Raw genomic sequence first — 19,418 nt, 5'->3', positions numbered from 1 at the left:
ACTCCATGGCCAATGGATCTACTTGATCCTGAAATAACCGAGAGTGGGGTGTATCTGTTACTATCAGCAGGTCAACCTTACAGCAACAAGAAGAAAGGCCTTTGACAACCTGAGGGTCACTCCTGGGATTTCTATGGCCAACTTAAGTGGCAAGAACTAGCAGGAAACTAGTTGACTTTTTTTGAAGAAAGAAACGACAAAAGTTTCTCAATCAGTACCTTTTAGTCATCATTTCTTGGAAACAACTATACATCATACAGTTGATGCCTTTAAAAACACCACTTTGGGTATGGGCTCAGTGGCTCATGCCTGTAATCCCAGCACTTTGGGAGGCTGAGGCAGGTGGATCACTTTGATGTCAGGAGTTCCAGACCAGCCTGGCCAACATGACGAAACCCCGTCTCTACTAAAAATACAAAAATTAGCCGAGAATGGTGGCACACACCTGTAATCCCAGCTCCTTGGGAGGCTGAGGTGGGAGAATCGCTTGAACTCGAGAGGTGGAGGTTGCAGTGAGCCAAGATCATGCCACTGCACTCCAGCCTGGGCAACAGAGAGAGACTCTGTTTCCAAAACAAACAAACAAACAAACAAGCAAAAAACATAAAAGCACAATCCATTGATAAAAAGGGTGCAGCTGGACATGTTGGAAACACACAGGGCATGGGAGGGAGCCTGGGCTCCACCTGCAAGGCGAAGGCCATTCTAGCCAAAGGGGCAGGGGTGGCTGGAACGAGCTCGGGGTGAGGTCCTAGGCCCAGTCTACCTGGCCTCCATCCCGAATCCTTGCATCCCTCCCCAGAAGGAGGCGCTGAAAGGTTCTGGGGACAGAAACCCCAAAGAGCCACCCCCATTCCAGTCCACAGCAACCCTGGGTGGTCCCTTATGGAGAGGGGGAAGGCGTGCCAGCAGGGGGTGTGGCCCCCAAGGTCCTTCACCCGTATGCACATGCGCACTGAGCTGACCAATCAGAGAGGAGCGTTGATAGCCAGGTCAGCTGCTCTCGCGACAACTGAGGACCCATTTTTCTAAGAGAGCGTCGTGGTGCCAGTGTCTGCAGGTTGTGTGAGGAAGCCGCATCAGGGGTCCCTCAGGTGAAGCGCTCGCGGTGGGGAGGCAGGAAGGCGAGCATGCGGCCCTCTGGCAACCAGGGTGTGAAGCGCTGAGCAGCCAGCTGACCTGCACACGGGCAGCCCGAGACCCCTGACCCCTTCTTGGCTTTGGAGTCCACCATGCACGTGCTAAGAGGCCCCAGGGCTGGACAGGCCAGGAAGGATAGGAGGGGACACTGGCATCTTCTCCATCCCCTCCTGCTCCCACAGGATACACGGGGTGGGCCAGCCCCACGTTTTCTTGAATCCGCGATCCCGTTGGTTCTCCTTTCACATATCCTGTTTCCTTAGCTTACTTAGTTTGACTTTGCACTCAACCAGGTTCAGGGGTCGCCTCTAACTTCCCAGGACAGCCAACCATGGAGCCCGTGGGCAGGAAGCGCAGCAGGAAGGCTGCCGAGGCTCAGTCGGAGGCTCAAGTTAGGGCCGCCCCGGCGAAGAAGCATACAGGTAAACACAGCCCAAGGGGCCACGAAAGAAGGTGCACTGCCAAGGAGATGGTCTGTCTGCTCTCTGCGCGGGGGGCACATGGGCAGCCCGAGACCCCTGGCCCCTTCGTGGCCTTGGAGTCCATTGTGCATGTGCTAAGAGGCCCCAGGTTATCAAAGCAGGAAATGGCCCTGGCATCGTTGCCTAGGGCCTGGGTCGGGGCGAGGCCCTGAGGGTGGGCTGGGATGGGCCAGGGCAGGGAGGGAGCTAGAGACACCTGAGTGATCCCCAGGGCCCGGGAGTGTCCCGGGGGGCTTGTGCCTGTGTGCAGTGGGGAGGGGTGGGGCAGGGGAGGGGGGCGTGGGGGAATGGAGGGGGTGGAGAGGGGAGCAAGGGAGGGGTGGTGGCAGAGGGGGGAGGGTCGGGGGAGTGGCAGACACGCAGGGGCCAGGTGTGGGGCCAGGGATGGGGGCAGGGGAGGGGAGGGGTGTGGAGTTCGTGGGGTGAGGGGATGGGGGGAGGGGAGGAGGAGGGGCGGAGTGTGTGGGGAGGCGACTAGCAGGGGTGTTGTGGGGGACAGTCCGAGTGGGTCCCTCCAGCCCGGCCGCCTGTCAGGACAGGGCACTTGGGGTCACGAGGGGTCACCTGGGCATCCAGGCAGGCAAGTGGCAGTGCAGCCCCTGACATTCCCCCAGAGATGGCTGGGGAGGTCCTGTGTCACCCGTGGTCCTCCGGGCCACGCAGGTCTCTGGGGGACACAGGGGCAGGGCTGAGCTCTGTCCCAGGGACACCGCAAGGATCCTGCAGGGGCCATTCAGGTGTGCGAGGCAGCTGTGAGTTCTGCAGCCAGCCCCAGGGACGGGCTGGACAGGCCAGGAAGAATAGGAAGGGACACTGGCATCTTCTCCGTCCCCTCCTGCTCCCACAGGATACACGGGGTGGGCCAGCCCCACGTTTTCTTGAATCCGCGATCCGGTTGGCTCTCCTTTCACATACCCTGTTTCCTTAGCTTACGTAGTTTGACTTTGCACTCAACCAGGTTCAGGGGTCGCCTCTAACTTCCCAGGACAGCCAACCATGGAGCCCGTGGGCAGGAAGCGCAGCAGGAGGGCTGCGGAGGCTCAGTCGGAGGCTCAAGTTAGGGCCGCCCCGGCGAAGAAGCATACAGGTAAACACAGCCCAAGGGGCCACGAAAGAAGGTGCACTGCCAAGGAGATGGTCTGTCTGCTCTCTGCGCGGGGGGCACCTGGGCAGCCCGAGACCCCTGGCCCCTTCGTGGCTTTGGAGTCCATTGTGCATGTGCTAAGAGGCTCTAGGGTTTCAAAGCAGGATCGAGGGCCTTAGGCTTCCGGTGGAAGGCTCCCCCTCATAGCAGGGTTACGGATGCTCGCAGAGCAGCTCTTCTCCATGGGTGTGGTCCTAACATCCAAGGGATCTGACCTGTGAGTGTTGTTTACTGGGACTTGAACCCGAAGGGCTACCAAAAATGCCTCTGTAAAGTTGTCAGGAGCCCAGTGATTCCATGCCTAGCTCTGCTTTAAAGCTTTAATTGGTAGAGAACCAAAAATGTCCACAAATAATATGTTTCTCTACAAAAAATGTCCACAACAGCGTCTTCCTCTAAACATGGTTTGTCTTTTAAATTTTAATGCAGGAAAGGATCCAGTCAGTGATGAATGTGAGGAAAGAAACCCTTTTACAGAAACAAGGGAGGAAGATGTAACTGATGAGCATGGGGAAAGAGAACCTTTTGCTGAAACAGACGAGCACATGGGGTAAACTGTTTTAAGTCACTTTTGCCTGTCGGATAGGGTCTTTTAGGAAAAGTCAGCTTTGGTTCATGTCATCACTATTCTATTCTACACAGAACATTTCACATAAGACATATCTTTCCAACAAGCATGGCATTTTGTGTAGCATTATGTTAAAATTTTGATGTAACTTTTTTTACAGGATTCATACCATGGAGCTAGAATATATTGCAGGTATGTTTTAGGAGCTATTCGTTGTCTCTGATAATTATTTTCAACCATACAACTGTTATAGTAGGTTATATGAATTAGTGGACGACAAGACTGTCTTAACATACCTTCTTCTCATATATAGCATTTAACATATGTATTTAATGTAATGCGTTTAATACATTTTCATACTTACCTTTTTGATTGTTGATGTGGAATGTGAGAATGCTTCTAACAATGGTGAAATGAGAGGGATGGCTTTTCTTTCATTCACATGGAAATTTAATTATTTGGGAGATATTAGCGGACACTGGAGGAGAAACAGCTCTATTCATTCCTTTTAGTGTACATAGATTAAGTATATATATCAGGTTTTTTTTATCTTTTATTTTAGGTTTGAGGGTATGTGTGTAGGTTTGTTATATAGATAATTGCGTGTCACAGGGGTTTGGTATACGGATTATTTATTACCCAGATTATAAGCGTAGCACCTGATGGGTGGTTTTCATCCTCACCCTCCTCCTACCCTCCGCCCTCAAGTAGGCCCAGGTGTCTGTTGTTCCTCTCTTCCTGTCCGTATGTACTCAGAGTTTTTAATATGAGTTTTTATGTTCCTAATTTAGCTATTCTATTGTCACAGCTTTCTGATTTTTTTCTTTAAAGTGCAAGAGAAAATTGAATTATCTAAAATGATGATATTCTATTATTATTCCAGTAATAAACTGTGTACTAGAAAAGGAAAGACAAGTTTTCTACCCAGTGAGAAACATGTAATTGGATCCAAAAACTCATAAATTTTGTATTGCCATGTGAACTGTTAGTTGCACTGACTGTTATAGGACCATATTTTCAAAAAAAATTGAGAAAATTTGTGTAGAGACTGCGGAGACAATACTCTTATTTTTAAAACGCTCAATTCAGTTTTCAGCTCTTCTCTGGCGATAATTCATACAAGCAGTATATTTGGAAAGCTTTGCTCTGCTTGGTGACTAAGTGCTGGTTTTGTGAGCTGCCTAACTGAGCATTATAGATGGAGACTGTAAAAAATATTTGTATTATGGTGCAGATCTTTTATGATTGCTGAAAACTATTTTTAGCAATTGATGGTAGATCTCTGATGTGAAACCATGTTTAGGAAAGCATTCCTTGCAGTAGGACAGTTTTCTGAAACACAGCACTGTGGACAAAAATGTCATATAAAAAGCTCCAAGAAAATATTTCAAAAGTGTTTTTGAATGTATTTCTTTACTTAAACGTAAATTTTTATACCCGTGGACAGTGCTTCTTTTATTAAAATACAGTTAATAGCATCAATCACTAGATTGCTTAAAAAATGCTTTTCTTATTGTGTATTAAGTTATTTCTACCCTTTTGATGGTCTTATTAAATAAGATACTTTTTTGTATGTTTTACATAATGAATTATGACAGTATCTCATGGAAACATGTCCTTTGAATTACAGGACATTTTATAAATGTAGAAATTAGAGTCTGTGTTTGTAATGCTTTCTGCACATTTAAAAAATAGAAAATTACTTGCTTTTTTTATCCTCCATAAATTAAGTGATTTGCAGTTATACCAATTGGAATTACAGTACCAATATTAATACGTAAAAGGTTTTACAGAAAACAAGTAAGTCTTGCTTTTTGAAATGATCTTTGCATTTTACAATGTAAATGTCCTTCCGATATTGCTGAACCATCATGTCTCACATTGATTTCAATATATGCGAAGAAACTGCTTTTCAACATTAACTTTTAATGCATTTTTGTTTACTATCTAGCTGACATTAAAAAGGACCTTGCTGCAAAAAGAAAAACGATAAAAATAGATAAAGCAGCTTACAGGAAAACCAAGAACACAATTGAACGTGCTTTGAGAAAAAAACAACTAAAAAGGTATGATTGTTGGCTTTTTTGCATAATGATATTTATATCATTTCTTTGTATTTGTTGGTGCAAATAATTTCAAAAACTATCCTGTACATATTGGCGTCTCTAGGGAGCAACATATTTTACTCGATCGTTCCCTAAGCAGGTAAGTTTCTTTTGTTTTATGACCTCAGTTTAACAGAATTGAGGTATATTATCCAGAAAGCCAATGAAGATGACCTCTTTTTGCCTTCCAGATAAAAATAGTCTTCTTGTAAAATTAATTTTTACCCATTTCTAGAAATACGGCAGCTGCATATAAGATAAATGTCTTCAACGTTTAGTCTGTAGATCCTTAACAATATTAAGTTATGTAGAAAGGGACAACCTTATGTTATAAATAGGTTATCTATTTTAGTTAAATTGTTTTCACTATTCCTTTGAGAAAATCATTGTTGTACCAAAGTGGAGAAATAGTTAAGTGAAGTATTTCTTTTGGGAACTCTTACAGGATGAATGGCTATGATATTCTTGAACCTACTTATGAGAACCCATATGTTATTTAGTTTGAGGAAATGAAAAGTAAACTGCTGTTAGAGAAAATTATTGTTTCTGGGAAATTTATAGTGCAGTAAACCCTCCTTTGTTTTCAGCACGTAAAGAATGTAAGATAGCTTCTCTAGTAGTCAGTGAGGAAGGAATCCTTTCAGAATGAGAGTAACTCATTTCACCTTTTCCCAAAAAGAAGATTTCAGCTGCTATTACTCCCTTGCTACTTTATAGTATAAATTATGTCAAGTCAGTTTTAGTTTGAATAGGATTAATTTTTCATCTCTCTACAACATATGGCCGTATTACTTATTATGTGTTACAGGCAGAAACGTGATTATAGACATACTCGGAAGTTGCTGAATGTCCTTAAAGAATACATCGCAGAGAAGCAGAAAGATGATGAAGCAGAAGAAGCAGAAGCAGCAGAAGCTGCAGCAGCAGAAGCTGCAGCAGCAGCAGCAGAAGAAGAAGAAGTAATAGTAGAAGAGGAAGAGGAGGAAGAGAAGGAGGAGGAGGAGGAGAAAGGAGAAGAAGAAGGAGAAGAAGAAGGAAGAGGAGGAGAAGAAGAAACAGAAGAAGAAGAAAAAGAGGAAGAGGAAGAGGAAGAAGAACTAATTGAAGAAGAAGGAGAAGAAGAAGGAAGAGGAGGAGAAGAAGAAACAGAAGAAGAAGAAAAAGAGGAAGAGGAAGAGGAAGAAGAACTAATTGAAGAAGAAGAAGAACAGGAAGAGGAAGAGGAAGAAGAAGAAGAACTAATTGAAGAAGAAGAACTAATTGAAGAAGAAGGAGAAGGAGAAGGAGAAGAAGAGGAGGAAGAGGAGGAAGAAGAAGAAGAACTAATTGTTGGTATCAGGCTTAGCTTTATGATTAACCTATTGTATCAATGTCTCAGGTAGTAATAGTTCATGCAGAAATCCAGCAAAGAAGGAAGAGAGCATGAGCCCAGAGAGGGGGGCCCATAAGTGGACTCACGTACTAGGGGAATATAATTGCCACGCAGCATTAGTGGTCCAACTGAGGTCAGCATCATAGTGATTAAGAAGTTAAAGTGAGCCCGGTTGGCATATTTTTGCAAAAGCAGCTGTAGGGTTGGAATTTCCTGGGTTGGGGTGTAGCTGTGCACGTTGATAGAAGGAGAGTTGGGCAGGGCATAGACGCAGGGATGGGGATATGATGACTGGCTGTGGAATTTCAGCTGGGACTGAGTTACCTGAGCACATGGGGATGGGCGATGGGCAGTGAAAAGTGTTCCATTCAGTGGGTGTCAGGTCCCAACAGACTCCTGAGCTGTAGTACTGAAGTGAGTGACCTACAGTGGCAGGAAGCTAGTGGCTGTATGTTGGGAAGATGGAGAAACAGCTGAGTGCAGTGGTCAAGGGCTGGGACACTGCAGCCCCACTACTTGTGATTCAACTCCAGCTTGACGATTGCTAGCTCGGGAACCATGGGCAAATTATTTATCTCTGTGCCGAAATTTCCTTATCTACAAAAGGAGACATGGTAAGAGTACCTACGTCAGAGTTATTTGGAGGATTGAAAGGTTCCTGTGTAATGGGTTTATTTAAATTTTTCAGGATGTGATCTGATCCATGACTGCTCTTTATCATTGCTATTATTAATATTATGTAGATGTTGCAGTCATTGGGAATGACAAAATCTAGGGGATGACTGTGTGAGTGAGTGCCACGTAGAGGAGAGGAGAACACTGTTGTTGGAGATTAGGTGAAGGTGCAGAAAGGCAATCATTATTGGAAGGTTCATCTGTGTGCATACTGAAATGACCAAGATTTATTACTTGTTTAAAATCTTAGTAAGAAAGAATGTTTCTTAGTTAATTTCTGTATAGCTCTTACCCATCTGTGATCAACAAATTATAGGAAGGGTCGTCAAATACTCTACATTCAAAATCAAGAATTAAGACATATGTGTTGAATATGTATGTAGAAGAAAGAAAATTGCTTAATGACTGATGAAAAAGGTTATTATATCATTTTAGCATATGGGTGGTGAACACAGTTGTTTAAAATTGGTCATAAACCTTGTTTAAAAGAAAGTGTTAAGAAGTATAGATTTAAAGAGTATTCCTATAAAGCTAATGCAGAATTATGTTTTGTAAGTATGAAATATTACCCAATTTTCATCACTATTGTTTTGTGCTCCTAGAAAACATTTCAAGAAAAACAGAAGAGGTGGCAACAACCTACAAGTGTTAGGAGCTGGAAGCTGAAAGAGATGAAGCCGCTACTTGAGCAATTCATAAAGGTCTGTTCTATTTGGTAGCATAATACATTATAAAATACAACACGTGCATAACAGAAGAAAGTCTGTTTGTTTCTGAATGTATGGAAAGACATTTTGGTTACGCATTTTAAATTACTTACCATTTTCACTTTGAATGTATTGTTCCAAATTTAACATAATTGGTAAATATATTTTTAGGATTCATGAATAGTTTTGTGGGAGTTATTTAGAACAGGAAAAGGTAAATTGGAAATTTTACCTGGAAATATACATCTTGTGTATATTGTTAACTCATTGACACATTTATGCCGGAGGCTGCACTTTTTTTGTGTGTGAATAAACAGACCTTGGCGATGATCTTGAGCGGTAGGATATACATGACTCCCACAAGCTTAGCGTTCCAATAATGGAACACTAGGCAAAAATGGGTTTTAATGAAGATTTTATTTTCAGTTTTCAGGACATCAATGACAAATCTATGGTGGAAGGCAAGAAGACCATAAATCCTTTCTGGATGTCTTTTTTACTTGTGTTGTTTCAAGAGTTTTAGTTAAATAGGAAGTAGGCAAGTGTAACTACTGAGTGTCTCTTTTATTTCCTGTTTTAATACAGGAGTGTTTTATGGCATATTCACTTTCAAAATTATTAGTGACTAGTAATGGTTTTACATGACGATTTGTAGTCATAAGAGATGGTTCAGATGTATAACAGAATGGGAAAGCCAGCAGATTATTAACACATTGTGAATTGTGAATTATCTGCTGTCGTATAGCACATTAGCAAATTGTCATCAAGGACCTCTTCTTCATGTAGATGTACATTATTTAGGTAACAATGAAATTCCTTTCTGGGAGGTAAGGTATTCTTTCTAATAACCTTGTGAAAATACATGTTCATATTTCACTCTTCTACACTAACTGAGATGTGTTAAATAAACTGAGAAAAGAGTTTGAAAATAAAATTTTCAAGCAACTTGAGAATGATCTATACACAAAACAATTATTTAAATAGAAGTCACAAGTAGAGAAAATGTTGCTATAATGTTCCCCAGAAACCATTTATTAGTTGGTATGAACATGAGACTAGAAGTTTTCCTGTCAGTGTTAATGCTACATGTTACCACTTAGGGTAGGAACTTTGCTATCATCTTGGACTCTTCTAAGTCCCTTATCCTTCCCATGCAGTTATCATGAGGCAAGTTTTACCTCTGTAATGGCCCTTAAATTTCTTTTTTTTTAAATTCCCACTGCAGCTGCCCTAGCTCAAGACCTCATTCTTCCTTGCTTGTACTATTAAACTCTTTTCTGAGTTCTCTCTTCTCTTCTGAGCCATCCTTCATTGATTGGCAATATTATCTTCCTAAAACCCTCCCCTTCCTAAAATGCTTCCTAGCCCTTCCCTCTTCCCAGCCTGTCAGTGATACCCTGTCTCAGTTCTTAGATATTCAGAGACTCTCCCCTTTACATGACCGCCCTCTTAGGCTTGCTGCCCTCTGTCTTTGCTCCTGCCTATCCAGGTTGACAGCTTTCCCTGAAGGGATTCACTGTTACTCTTATGCTTTTCTCATGTTCTTCCCTCACAATGCTTTAAAAAAAATTTTTTTTGACCAATTTAAACCTTTTGCCAACTAAGTCAACATCAGTCTCCACTGTTGGCTACATGTCTGAGTGAGTTGCCCTTCCATAGCAGTTACACAATTTTTGTATTAATTTTGTTTATTTGTGCATTTGCTCATGTCACAGGATTACAGAAGAGATTGTGCTTACATTTTTTAGATCTTCCTCAGCATTAACATACAACATTTTCAGGAGTAGGAACTGTTGAACTATTTGTTGAGGGAATAGTATATATTTCAAACATAGCTACATTTTTCTCTAACTTGATGAGGTCATATCACCAACCATTTTATCCCTTCAGTGGAAACCACTTTACGTAGACTATTGCTGATAATACATGGGTCACTACCTGCTGAAAAAATATATTTCATGGTAAGCCTGCCTGACTTTTTCTGTCTTTGCTCCATCTTGACCTTAAGATGCTCATCAACCCATTTTATTCAAGCAAAGTACATGACCATTGGACCTGCTAAAATAATATTCACTGAAATCTGGCATTAAAAAATTTGAGTGGGTATTTGGAGCTCCATGTATTGGTTACAGTTTTTTTTCAAAATGAAATAAATAACCAGCATCCTTTGAATATTAAAAGCTGTTTCCTTTTGACATCTGATTAACCCTCTTTAAAACGTGAGATGTAAAGTGGTGGTTTGTCAGTGAAATAGACTTTTTCTTTTAGGCTACCAAGGATGCTAAAGACAATTATTACATCATTTCTTCCGATGAAGACAGTGAACTTGATAACTAGCCGTGTTTTTAAATAAAATCGTGTCAGAACTGTAAGTAGTACATATTTAAGATTAAAAACTCAGGATTGATGTAAGCACTGGAATATTTTATTTGTAGAAATGTGTATCACAGTTACTTAAATTTTTTTTTGAAACAGCTTTTGGAAGAGTTGGCACTTCATTGTCTCTTCAACCTCTGTTATTCTGATGACTGAAGAAAGAACTTGAACCTATGTTATATGATACAAGCACAGCTTGAGCTACAGTAAACTACATGACAGTGTTTTGATAATTGTTGTATAAATCGGTATAGCTCCTCTGTCATTTGTCTGTTAAATGCCAGACCTCGTTTCTATGATTTGTTGAATGAATCCTAGACACTTCTGTGAGAAAGCAGGGATTGCATAGTTATGTACACGGTCAATTTAATTTTAACATTAAAGATAATTTAGATTTCGATTTGGCCTCTGTGGATCTGTATCAGTTCCAAAAATGTAGAAAGCATAGGCATAGAAAGTACATTTTTCTCTAATAAAAGAAGACAAAACCTGCTGGGTGTGGTGGCTCACGCCTGTAATCCCAGCACTTTGGGAGGCCGAGGGGAGTGGATCACTTGAGGTCAGGAGTTTGAGACCAGCCTGGCCAACATGGTGAAACCCCATCTCTACTAAAAATACAAAAATTAGCCAGGCATGGTTGCATGCACCTGTAGTCCCAGCTACTCAGGAGGCTGAGGCAGGAGGATCTCTTGAACCCGGGAGTCGGAGGTTGCAGTGAGCCAAGATTGTGCCACTGCACTCCAGCCTGGGGGACAGAGCAAGACTGTGTCTCAGAAAACAAGAAGACGACGACAAAAGCTATCCTATCTATGCATTCTTTTGTATTTACTCATTAGGATAAAGAGGCAATTCCAATGAAAGTAGGAATTCAAAAAATAGATACACTCTATGGCCGTATCAAAATTATTAAAAATACCTTAACATCTGTGTTCTTGAAAAAATTAAACTACTATAAATAATTAAGGCAACTGAGCAAGATACACTAATATCAGTGCTGAGCCACTGGTTTGTGGGTATGTCATTTCCACAGACATCAAAATGCCATTTAGTTTGTTTTGGTCCATCATTCAATGATATCTCCCCTTAGCATTGATTGAAAATATTTTGTTAACATTTATGTATGCTTACAATTATTTCACATCTGTGGCAAGGTAAATTATGTAGAGTGCTTTGTTTTTCCAGTTTAATATTCATGGATTATGTGGAAGTTTAAGTGTACCTGCATCTAAAAACTTGAATGATGAATTCGCCTACCTTTCCTTTTTTTAATGTTAATGTTTTCACATGTAACAACATATAACAACATGTAACAACATGCTTAGAAATATATTTTTGCATGTAAAAACATGTTAAGATGTACACGTTTTTACATGTAAAAGGAATTTTACATGTAACAGCATGTAAAAAAATGTTCATTTGGAAACACTTTATTTAGTAAATATGAAATTCAGAATATATTTGGAGTAAGTCAGTTAAATGTATTCTTTTGCTGAGTTTCTGAAATTCCATTCATGAATTGTTCAAAACACAATACTCCCATTGGAAGGAGAGGAGCGACTTCCTCTCATTTTTCCTTGTGCTTTTTATTTTAATTGGCCCCTATATACCACTCTTATTTTTTCTAGGTTTTCCAACTTTAAGAAAAAAAGCAAGTTCATTCAGATACTGTTTTTCTGCCTATAATCACTTATGCAGGAATAAGTGAGTCCCTGTTGGGAGCATTTAATTCCTAAAGTTTGCATTTTCGTAAAGGATTTTCCTTTTACCCAAAGCGTGTGTTGGTACTAATAAGTACTCCTAAGTACTACTTCAAGTTTCTAAGAAGATCCTTATTTGAGATCTCTTTCAGTAGTTACAGAGGCAAAATAAGCACTGCAGAGGTCCATGTGTGAGTACTGTTGTACATACTGGGCTACCTGACTATTTCTTCTATAGTGGAAGGATGAGAAAGAGGCCAAAATGTACTTAGTGGTGGAATAGTTGATATTTATGTCACCCCTTACTATCAAGTGAGTAACTGTGTACTTGAAGTCACATTTTTTTTTTTTTCTTTAACGACATCGTCTTGCTCTGGCCCAGCCAGAGTGCAGTGGTGTGATCATAGCTCACTGCAACCTTGACCTTTTGGGCTCAAGCGATCCTCGCACCTCAGCCTTCAGAGTGTCTGATAACACAGGTGTGCACACCATGCCCAGCTAAAATATATATTCTTTTCAGAGACGAAGCCTCCCTGTATTACCCAGGCTGATCTCAAATTCCTGGCTTCAAGTGATACTTCCACCTCAGCCTCCCAAATTGCTGGGATTACAAGCACGAGCCACTGAGCCTGGCTGTATTATCTCACTTCTATATGGAATCTAAAACAGTTGAACTCACAGAAACAGAGAATAGAATGATGGTTACCAGGAGCTGGGGGAGGTGGAAGGCTGGGGAGATGTTGGCCAAAGGGTACAAGAGTTCAGTTAGACAGGAGAAGTTCAAGAGCTCTATTGTAAAACATGGTGACAACAGATAATGTTAGTATTATATTTTTAAGGATTGCTAAGAGGGTAGATTTTAAGAGTTCTCACCACAAAGAAAATTATACTTAGGTGAAGTAATGCAAATTTCAACTAGCTCGATGTAGCTATTTCACAGTGTATACATATTTCAAAGCAACCTGTTGTTGATGGTATATACCATTTAAGTTTGTCAATTAAAATAAGTTAGTGAAATGTTAGGAATTAAAAATAAAAACATACATTCATTACCCTGCAGTTCTGTAGTTTCAATGTAAAGTCTGGACTGAGTGTCTTTGTGTTAAAAATCAAGATGGCAGTGGGGCAGTGTCCCTTCTGGGGGTTGTAGGGGAGGAGGTGTTTTCTTGTGTTTTTCAGATTCTGAAAGCTCCCACCATTCCTTGTCTCATGGCCTCTTTCTTCATCTTAAAAGCCAGCATTTTGGGGGGTCAGAGCCTTCTCATGTGGCTGTCTGGTTCCTTTCTCCTGCCTCTTTTACACTTAGAAAGACCCTTGGGATTCCACTGAACTCCCCAGAGATAACCCAGGGTAATATCCATGTTTCAGGTCAGCTGATTGGTACCTGTCATTAGCACCTTCCAACTCATTTCCTCCCTTGCCTTGTCGTCTCACATGTTCACAGGTTCCAGGGATGAGTTCCTGGACATCTTTGGAGGGTACTTATTTTGCCTACCAAATACACCCTTTCTTTAAATGCACCTCATCTTAAAAATGGCATTGTTTTAGGTGAGCACAGTAGCTCATGCCTATAATTCCAGCGCTTTGGGAGGCAGGGATGGGAGAATCACTTGAGGCCAGGAGTTTGAGACCACCCTGGCCAATATAGCAAGATCTAATCTCTACAAAATAATTTTTTAAATGGCACCATTATAAAGAGGGAGGTAGGATGGATTCCATCCTCTTCTCAGCCCTTGTCCAAAGGTGTTGACTTGCATAAACTGAGAAGCCACAGTGACAATAAAAAGCTCATCCTTGCTACCCCTAAGGAGAAACACCGGCTCCCATAAGCAAGTGACATGAGTGTAAGTCTTTGTGTATGTGTCCGTGTGCTGGGGAAGGGGTTCGTCGAGTTAATGGAGGCTTTGAGGTCTGTACTGTCTTCCACCTGGCTGCAAATTGTATGTGATGGCTCAAGGGATCCTCTCACTTCAGGCCTCCCGAGTACCTGGGAATACAGGCGTGTGCCACCATGCTGGCTAATTTTTTTGTGTGTGTTTTGTAGAGACGTGGTCTCTGTGTGTTGCCCAGGCTGGTCTTGAGCTCCTAGCCTCAAGTGATCCTCCTGCCTCAGCCTCCCAAAGTGCTGGGATTGCAGGCATGAGCCACTGCATCCAGCTGACCTATACACTTTGTTTTTTATTTTTTTATTTTATTTTATTTTATATTATATTATATTATATTATATTTTACTTTATTTTATTTTATTTTATTTAATTTATTTTATTTTATTTTGAGACAGGATCTTGCTCTATCATCCAGGCTGGAGGGCAGTGGTGTAATCATAGATCACTGCAACCTCTGTCTCCTGGCCTCAAGTCATCCTCCCATCTCAGACTCCTGAGGAGCTAGGACCACAGGCACGCATCACCATGCCCAGGTAATTTTTGTATTTTTAGTAGAGAAGGGGTTTTGCCGTGTTGAAATAGACTCTCTTTATATAAAACATATGACTCTCTATTCTTGAGTACAGATTAAAAACATTTTTTATTATTTGAATTTGTAGGAGTTTTATGTGTAAATAGAAAGGAAGATGCTTATGATAAAATTAATTTTTTGTAATTAAAATTAAAATTATCACATTAATATATTAATATATTTGCTTAACAAAATGTTAATATTCTCTTTAAATATCATTACTAACACATAATCCACAAAATCCTGCCTTGGATGTTACTACATAGTTTAGAAGTTTTATTGCATGTCATAATCTTCGTAGTTCCATAAGTGAATTTTAACATCTCTAAGCACAAGAGAAGATCATATGCATCATTGCCCTTACCTTACATCTAATAAATAGTTGATCATTTCAGAAATCAGGCATTTGAAGCTGTGTGAACATGAACCATTCATCATTACAGATGGTCCTGATCACATAGATACATGATATCCAGCAATTACAACTTACAAAGTGTTATCAGTCCAAGATCTGATTGGTTCTGCAAACATAGATGACTCATTTTCCAGTATTTTCAAGTTGCAGCCCCATGTTTTCATACATGTCATTTCATACCTGTCATTTCTGATTTACCATTAAGCATGATCTGGTAAATTGTTTCTCTCGACTGCTCATGCAGTGTTTGGAACTGGTGCCATAGTAGATTTATTTTCTTCCCGTCAGTATAGACAGATACATGTGCTTACTTCTAAACCTCATCAGCTACCACTAAGGACCAGGAAGCAAAATCTAAGTGAGTGACAGCAGTTTCAAGTTATTCTTTGATTCGCTTTTGGAGTGAGTTTGATGCAATCTCCTCGCTTTTTTTAGCCAGGGCCATTTGGCCAAGTTATCTGTCCTCAACCACTCCCCTTTGGGCTGCAATACTGTTTTGGCAAACACAGAAACACTAATGTAGATAGCTCGCACTTACAGTTTCCAGAATTTTTTCATACAAAGAAGTTTTAAAATGTATAAATCTCTTTTTTCCTAAATTCACAAACAAGGTTGAATAATATACCACATATACATTTTAATACATATTTAAATATTTGCATATGAATATATACAATATATAATTAATGTAAACCATTTTATATTTCCTTGCATTTCTTAAAATCAAAGCCAAATCGAAACATTTTAAGTACAATGAAATAATTTACTGATAAAATTATTTCCCACTCCTATAAATTCACAGAGCCTGGGATTTTTATCAAATAAGCTTTGGATACCTTAAAGAACTAGCATAGTCCTCTTTTAAAATATATTTTTTAAATTTAGCTATTATTCTTAGTAGAGACAGAGCCTAGGCTGGTTTCCAACTCGTGGCTCAAGTGATTCTTCCACCTCGGCCTCCCAAAGTGCTAGGATTACAAGCAATGAGCCACTGTGCCTGGCCTAGCATAGTGCTTTACTAAAAGGAAAAAAAAAGCCACCATAAATATTTGCTGAGATATTGAGTGAATGGATGGATTAAAAAATGAATTAACCAATGAAGCAGTGTCTGAATTTAGGAGAAATTCTTTTTTTATTTTTTAGGAACATTAGTTAAAATGTGCTAAACAGCTCCATGCAACTTCTCCAGAATGATGGACATTGCCCTATGGACATACATGAAAAATGTATGTATTTATAGCACATATATAGCTTCCTTGATTAGTGTATTCACTCTATGTTGTACTTTTTCTTCAACAAATGACTATAAAAGCCTGGTTATAATACAATTTCTATAGGCACTAAAACAAACAAATAGCCCCATCCCTATTTGTGTTCAGAATTTGGAAGTTGTTATTTTTGGGTCATTTTAAACCATGTTTGTATCTCTTTTTCTGAATTTGACTTCGTAATGCTTTTTTATTTTTTTAAATTTCTTTTTATTTATTTTAATTTTATTTCCATGGGTTGTTGAGGACCAGATGGTGTTTGGTCACATGAGTAAGTTCTTTAGTGGTGATTTGTGAGATTCTGGTGCAACCATCACCTGAGCAGTATACACTGAACCAATTTGCAGTCTTTTATTCCCTCACCCCCTTCTCACCCTTCCCCCATGAGTCCCCAAAGTCCATTGCATCATTCTTACGCCTTTGCATCCTCATAGCTTAGCTCCCACTTAAGAGTGAGAACATAACGATGTTTGGTTTTCAATTCCTGAGTTACTTCACTTGGAATAATAGTTTCTAGTCTCATCCAGGTCACTAGGAATGCCATTAATTCATTCCTTTTTATGACTGCATAGTTTTTTTTATCATATATATATAAGAAACTGATATATGTATATATCTATAGATATATATATATATCTATATATATATCTCAGTTTCTTTATCCACTCGTTGATTGATGGGCATTTGGGTTGGTTCCCCGTTTTTGCAATTGCGAATTGTGCTACTGCAAACATGCTTGTGCAAGTATCTTTTTCGTATAATGACTTCTTTTCCTTTCTTTTCCTCTGGGTAGATACCCAGTAGTGGGATTGCTGGATCAAATGGTAGTTCTGACGTTCTCCCGCCGCCCGCGCACCTCTCCACCCCGCAGTCTCCGCTCTGCAGCTCACCCTCTGCTGCGCTAGGCTCCCACGGGTGCTCGGCCCGGCGCCCCTCCGCCTCCTCCCTGCCGACCCTAGTCCTAGTCCTCCTGCTGCCCCTGGAGCTGAGCCTGGCAAACGTCCTTGATCCTGGGACCCCTGCTCAGAATCTACCCGAGAATCACATCCACCTCCCAGGCCCAGCGCTGTGGTTGCCTCAGGCCAGCCACCACCGCCAGCGCGGCCCGGGCAAGAAGGAGTGGGGCTCAGGCCTGCCCAGGGAGGCCCAGGATAGGGCTGTACTCACTGCCACCAGGCAGGTTTCCAGGCCGCCAGGGCCCGAGGGGCCGCTGCCTGAGCAGAGTCCTGCAGGCCTGCTGCCGGTCAAGGACCTGCTCCTGGGGCTCGAGTTGCCCTACCCCAAGAAGGAGAATGGGTGTCCAGGGTGGGAGAGGGCCAGGAAACGCAGCAGGGAGTACAAGAGACGCAGGGACAGGCTGAGGCTGCACCGAGGCCGAGCCTTGGTCGGAGGTCCCAGCTCCCTGATGAAGGCGGAGCTCTCCGAAGCCAAGGCGCTGGATGCGACCATGGAGGACTCTTCCGCCAGTCTGGCCCCCACCATGCTCTTCCTCACACCTTTGAGGCAGCACCTGCCACAGAAGAGTCCCTGATGCTGCTCATCGCCCCCCTGCGGCCCCAGGCACAGCGCAGGCCCGACGGGGAGGTGATACCCACACTGGACGTGGCCTTGTTCGACTGGATCGATTATGAAGACTTAAAACCTGATGGCGGGCCCTCTGCAAAGAAGAAAGACAAACCAGGGTAAACTCTCCAGTGACAGTAACGAAACATCATCAGCAGAAGGGGAACCGTGCGACCATCACCAAGACTTCTGGGAGGGCTGCGCTGCTTTGCCAAATTCCACCAGAACCTCACGTCACACAGAGGAAGGGGCGTTGCCTGGAGCCCGAGACGGCCAAAGGCGACCAGGGATCCTTCATCAACGTCTAGCCGCTCCGCGGGACTGGGGATGAGCTCTGGAGGTTTGCACAAGATTTGTTTATAACTAGCAGTGGGAGATCAAGTGAGGGACCAGATGGCCGAGGCTGCAGGCTCAGGCCCTGGACTCTCAACCCCGGAAGGGGAGCTGCTAAGTAAGCGAGCTGGGTGGTACCCAGGTGCTGGCCGGGTACCCAGGTGCTAGCTGGCAGCACCGGCGCACTCTCAGTCCGGACCCACACAGCCCGGCGTCCCGCTCTCCGCGATGGCAATACCGAGATTGCCCTCTACTGTCCGACTGCAGCACTACAACAGCTTCAAGTTCAAAACCAAGAGGCCTTTTTGAGAGTGGAAAAGAAATTTAAACTTCCCGAAAGAAGGTCCACGGGCTGGAGATAAATATGGAACACCTCCTATGGACCAGGCACTATGCTCAGCGCTGGACTGCCTTATCTCATTGAATTATCACCACGACCTCTTCAAGTAGGCATTATCACCATGCGACAGATAAGGACCCTGAGGCACACTGGAGTGATTTGGCTTGCCCAGAATCCCAGGTCAATGTTCTTCAAACCTTAACATGCCAAGAATCGCCTGGCGGTCTAGTTGAAAATGCACATCTGACTCAGTGGGCTCTGCTCTAACAAACTCCCAGGGCATGCGATGCTGCTGGCCCAGGGACCCCACTGAGAGGTCCGGGAAAGTACATGGCAGAGCAAGGACCTGAACCTGGGCCAAGGCTGTCCAGCCCCAAGATCCACGTTCTTGCCTCTCCACGACCAAAAATTTCTTCTAGATTCTCCAAGGCTTTTGGCAAGAGAGGCTTGCACCCTGGCATTCCCTTTCTCTGTAGCTGGAATAACTTCACTGTTCTCTGCCTTCCCTGGACAACGGCGTATCATGTTTAAAAACAAAACAAAATGCAATAGTAACCAAAAAAAAAAAAATGCTAGTTCTACTTTTAGTTCTTCAAGGAATCTCCACACTGTAATGCTTTTTTAAAATATGTGCTTTTTCGGTGAGCCCAAGTTAAGCCATCATATCCCCTGTGACCTGCAGGTACACATCCAGATGGCCGGTTCCTGCCTTAACTGATGATATTCCACCACGAAAGAAGTGAAAATGGCCTGTTCCTGCCTTAACTGATGACATT

The 19,418-nt window shown here is 42.2% G+C and overlaps 1 protein-coding gene and 1 pseudogene across 1 annotated transcript; both read left to right on the top strand.

Annotated features, from left to right (window-relative positions):
* The first annotated feature begins 1,471 nt into the window (after positions 1-1,471).
* On the top strand, positions 1,472-10,969 carry FAM9A (family with sequence similarity 9 member A). The gene is given in 10 exon segments (XM_030807528.1): positions 1,472-1,531; positions 1,563-1,593; positions 2,581-2,709; positions 3,196-3,316; positions 3,495-3,526; positions 5,286-5,400; positions 6,248-6,627; positions 8,081-8,187; positions 10,462-10,561; positions 10,669-10,969. Coding segments are annotated over 9 exon segments (1,044 nt in total). The 3' UTR covers positions 10,531-10,561; positions 10,669-10,969.
* A 5,376-nt stretch (positions 10,970-16,345) lies between these two features.
* On the top strand, positions 16,346-18,277 carry LOC115833352 (annotated as a pseudogene).
* Positions 18,278-19,418: the final 1,141 nt, after the last annotated feature.

Source organism: Nomascus leucogenys, chromosome X, assembly GCF_006542625.1.
Source record: "Nomascus leucogenys isolate Asia chromosome X, Asia_NLE_v1, whole genome shotgun sequence".
Lineage (NCBI taxonomy): Eukaryota > Metazoa > Chordata > Mammalia > Primates > Hylobatidae > Nomascus > Nomascus leucogenys.
This window is presented reverse-complemented; position numbering and strand designations above follow the sequence as displayed.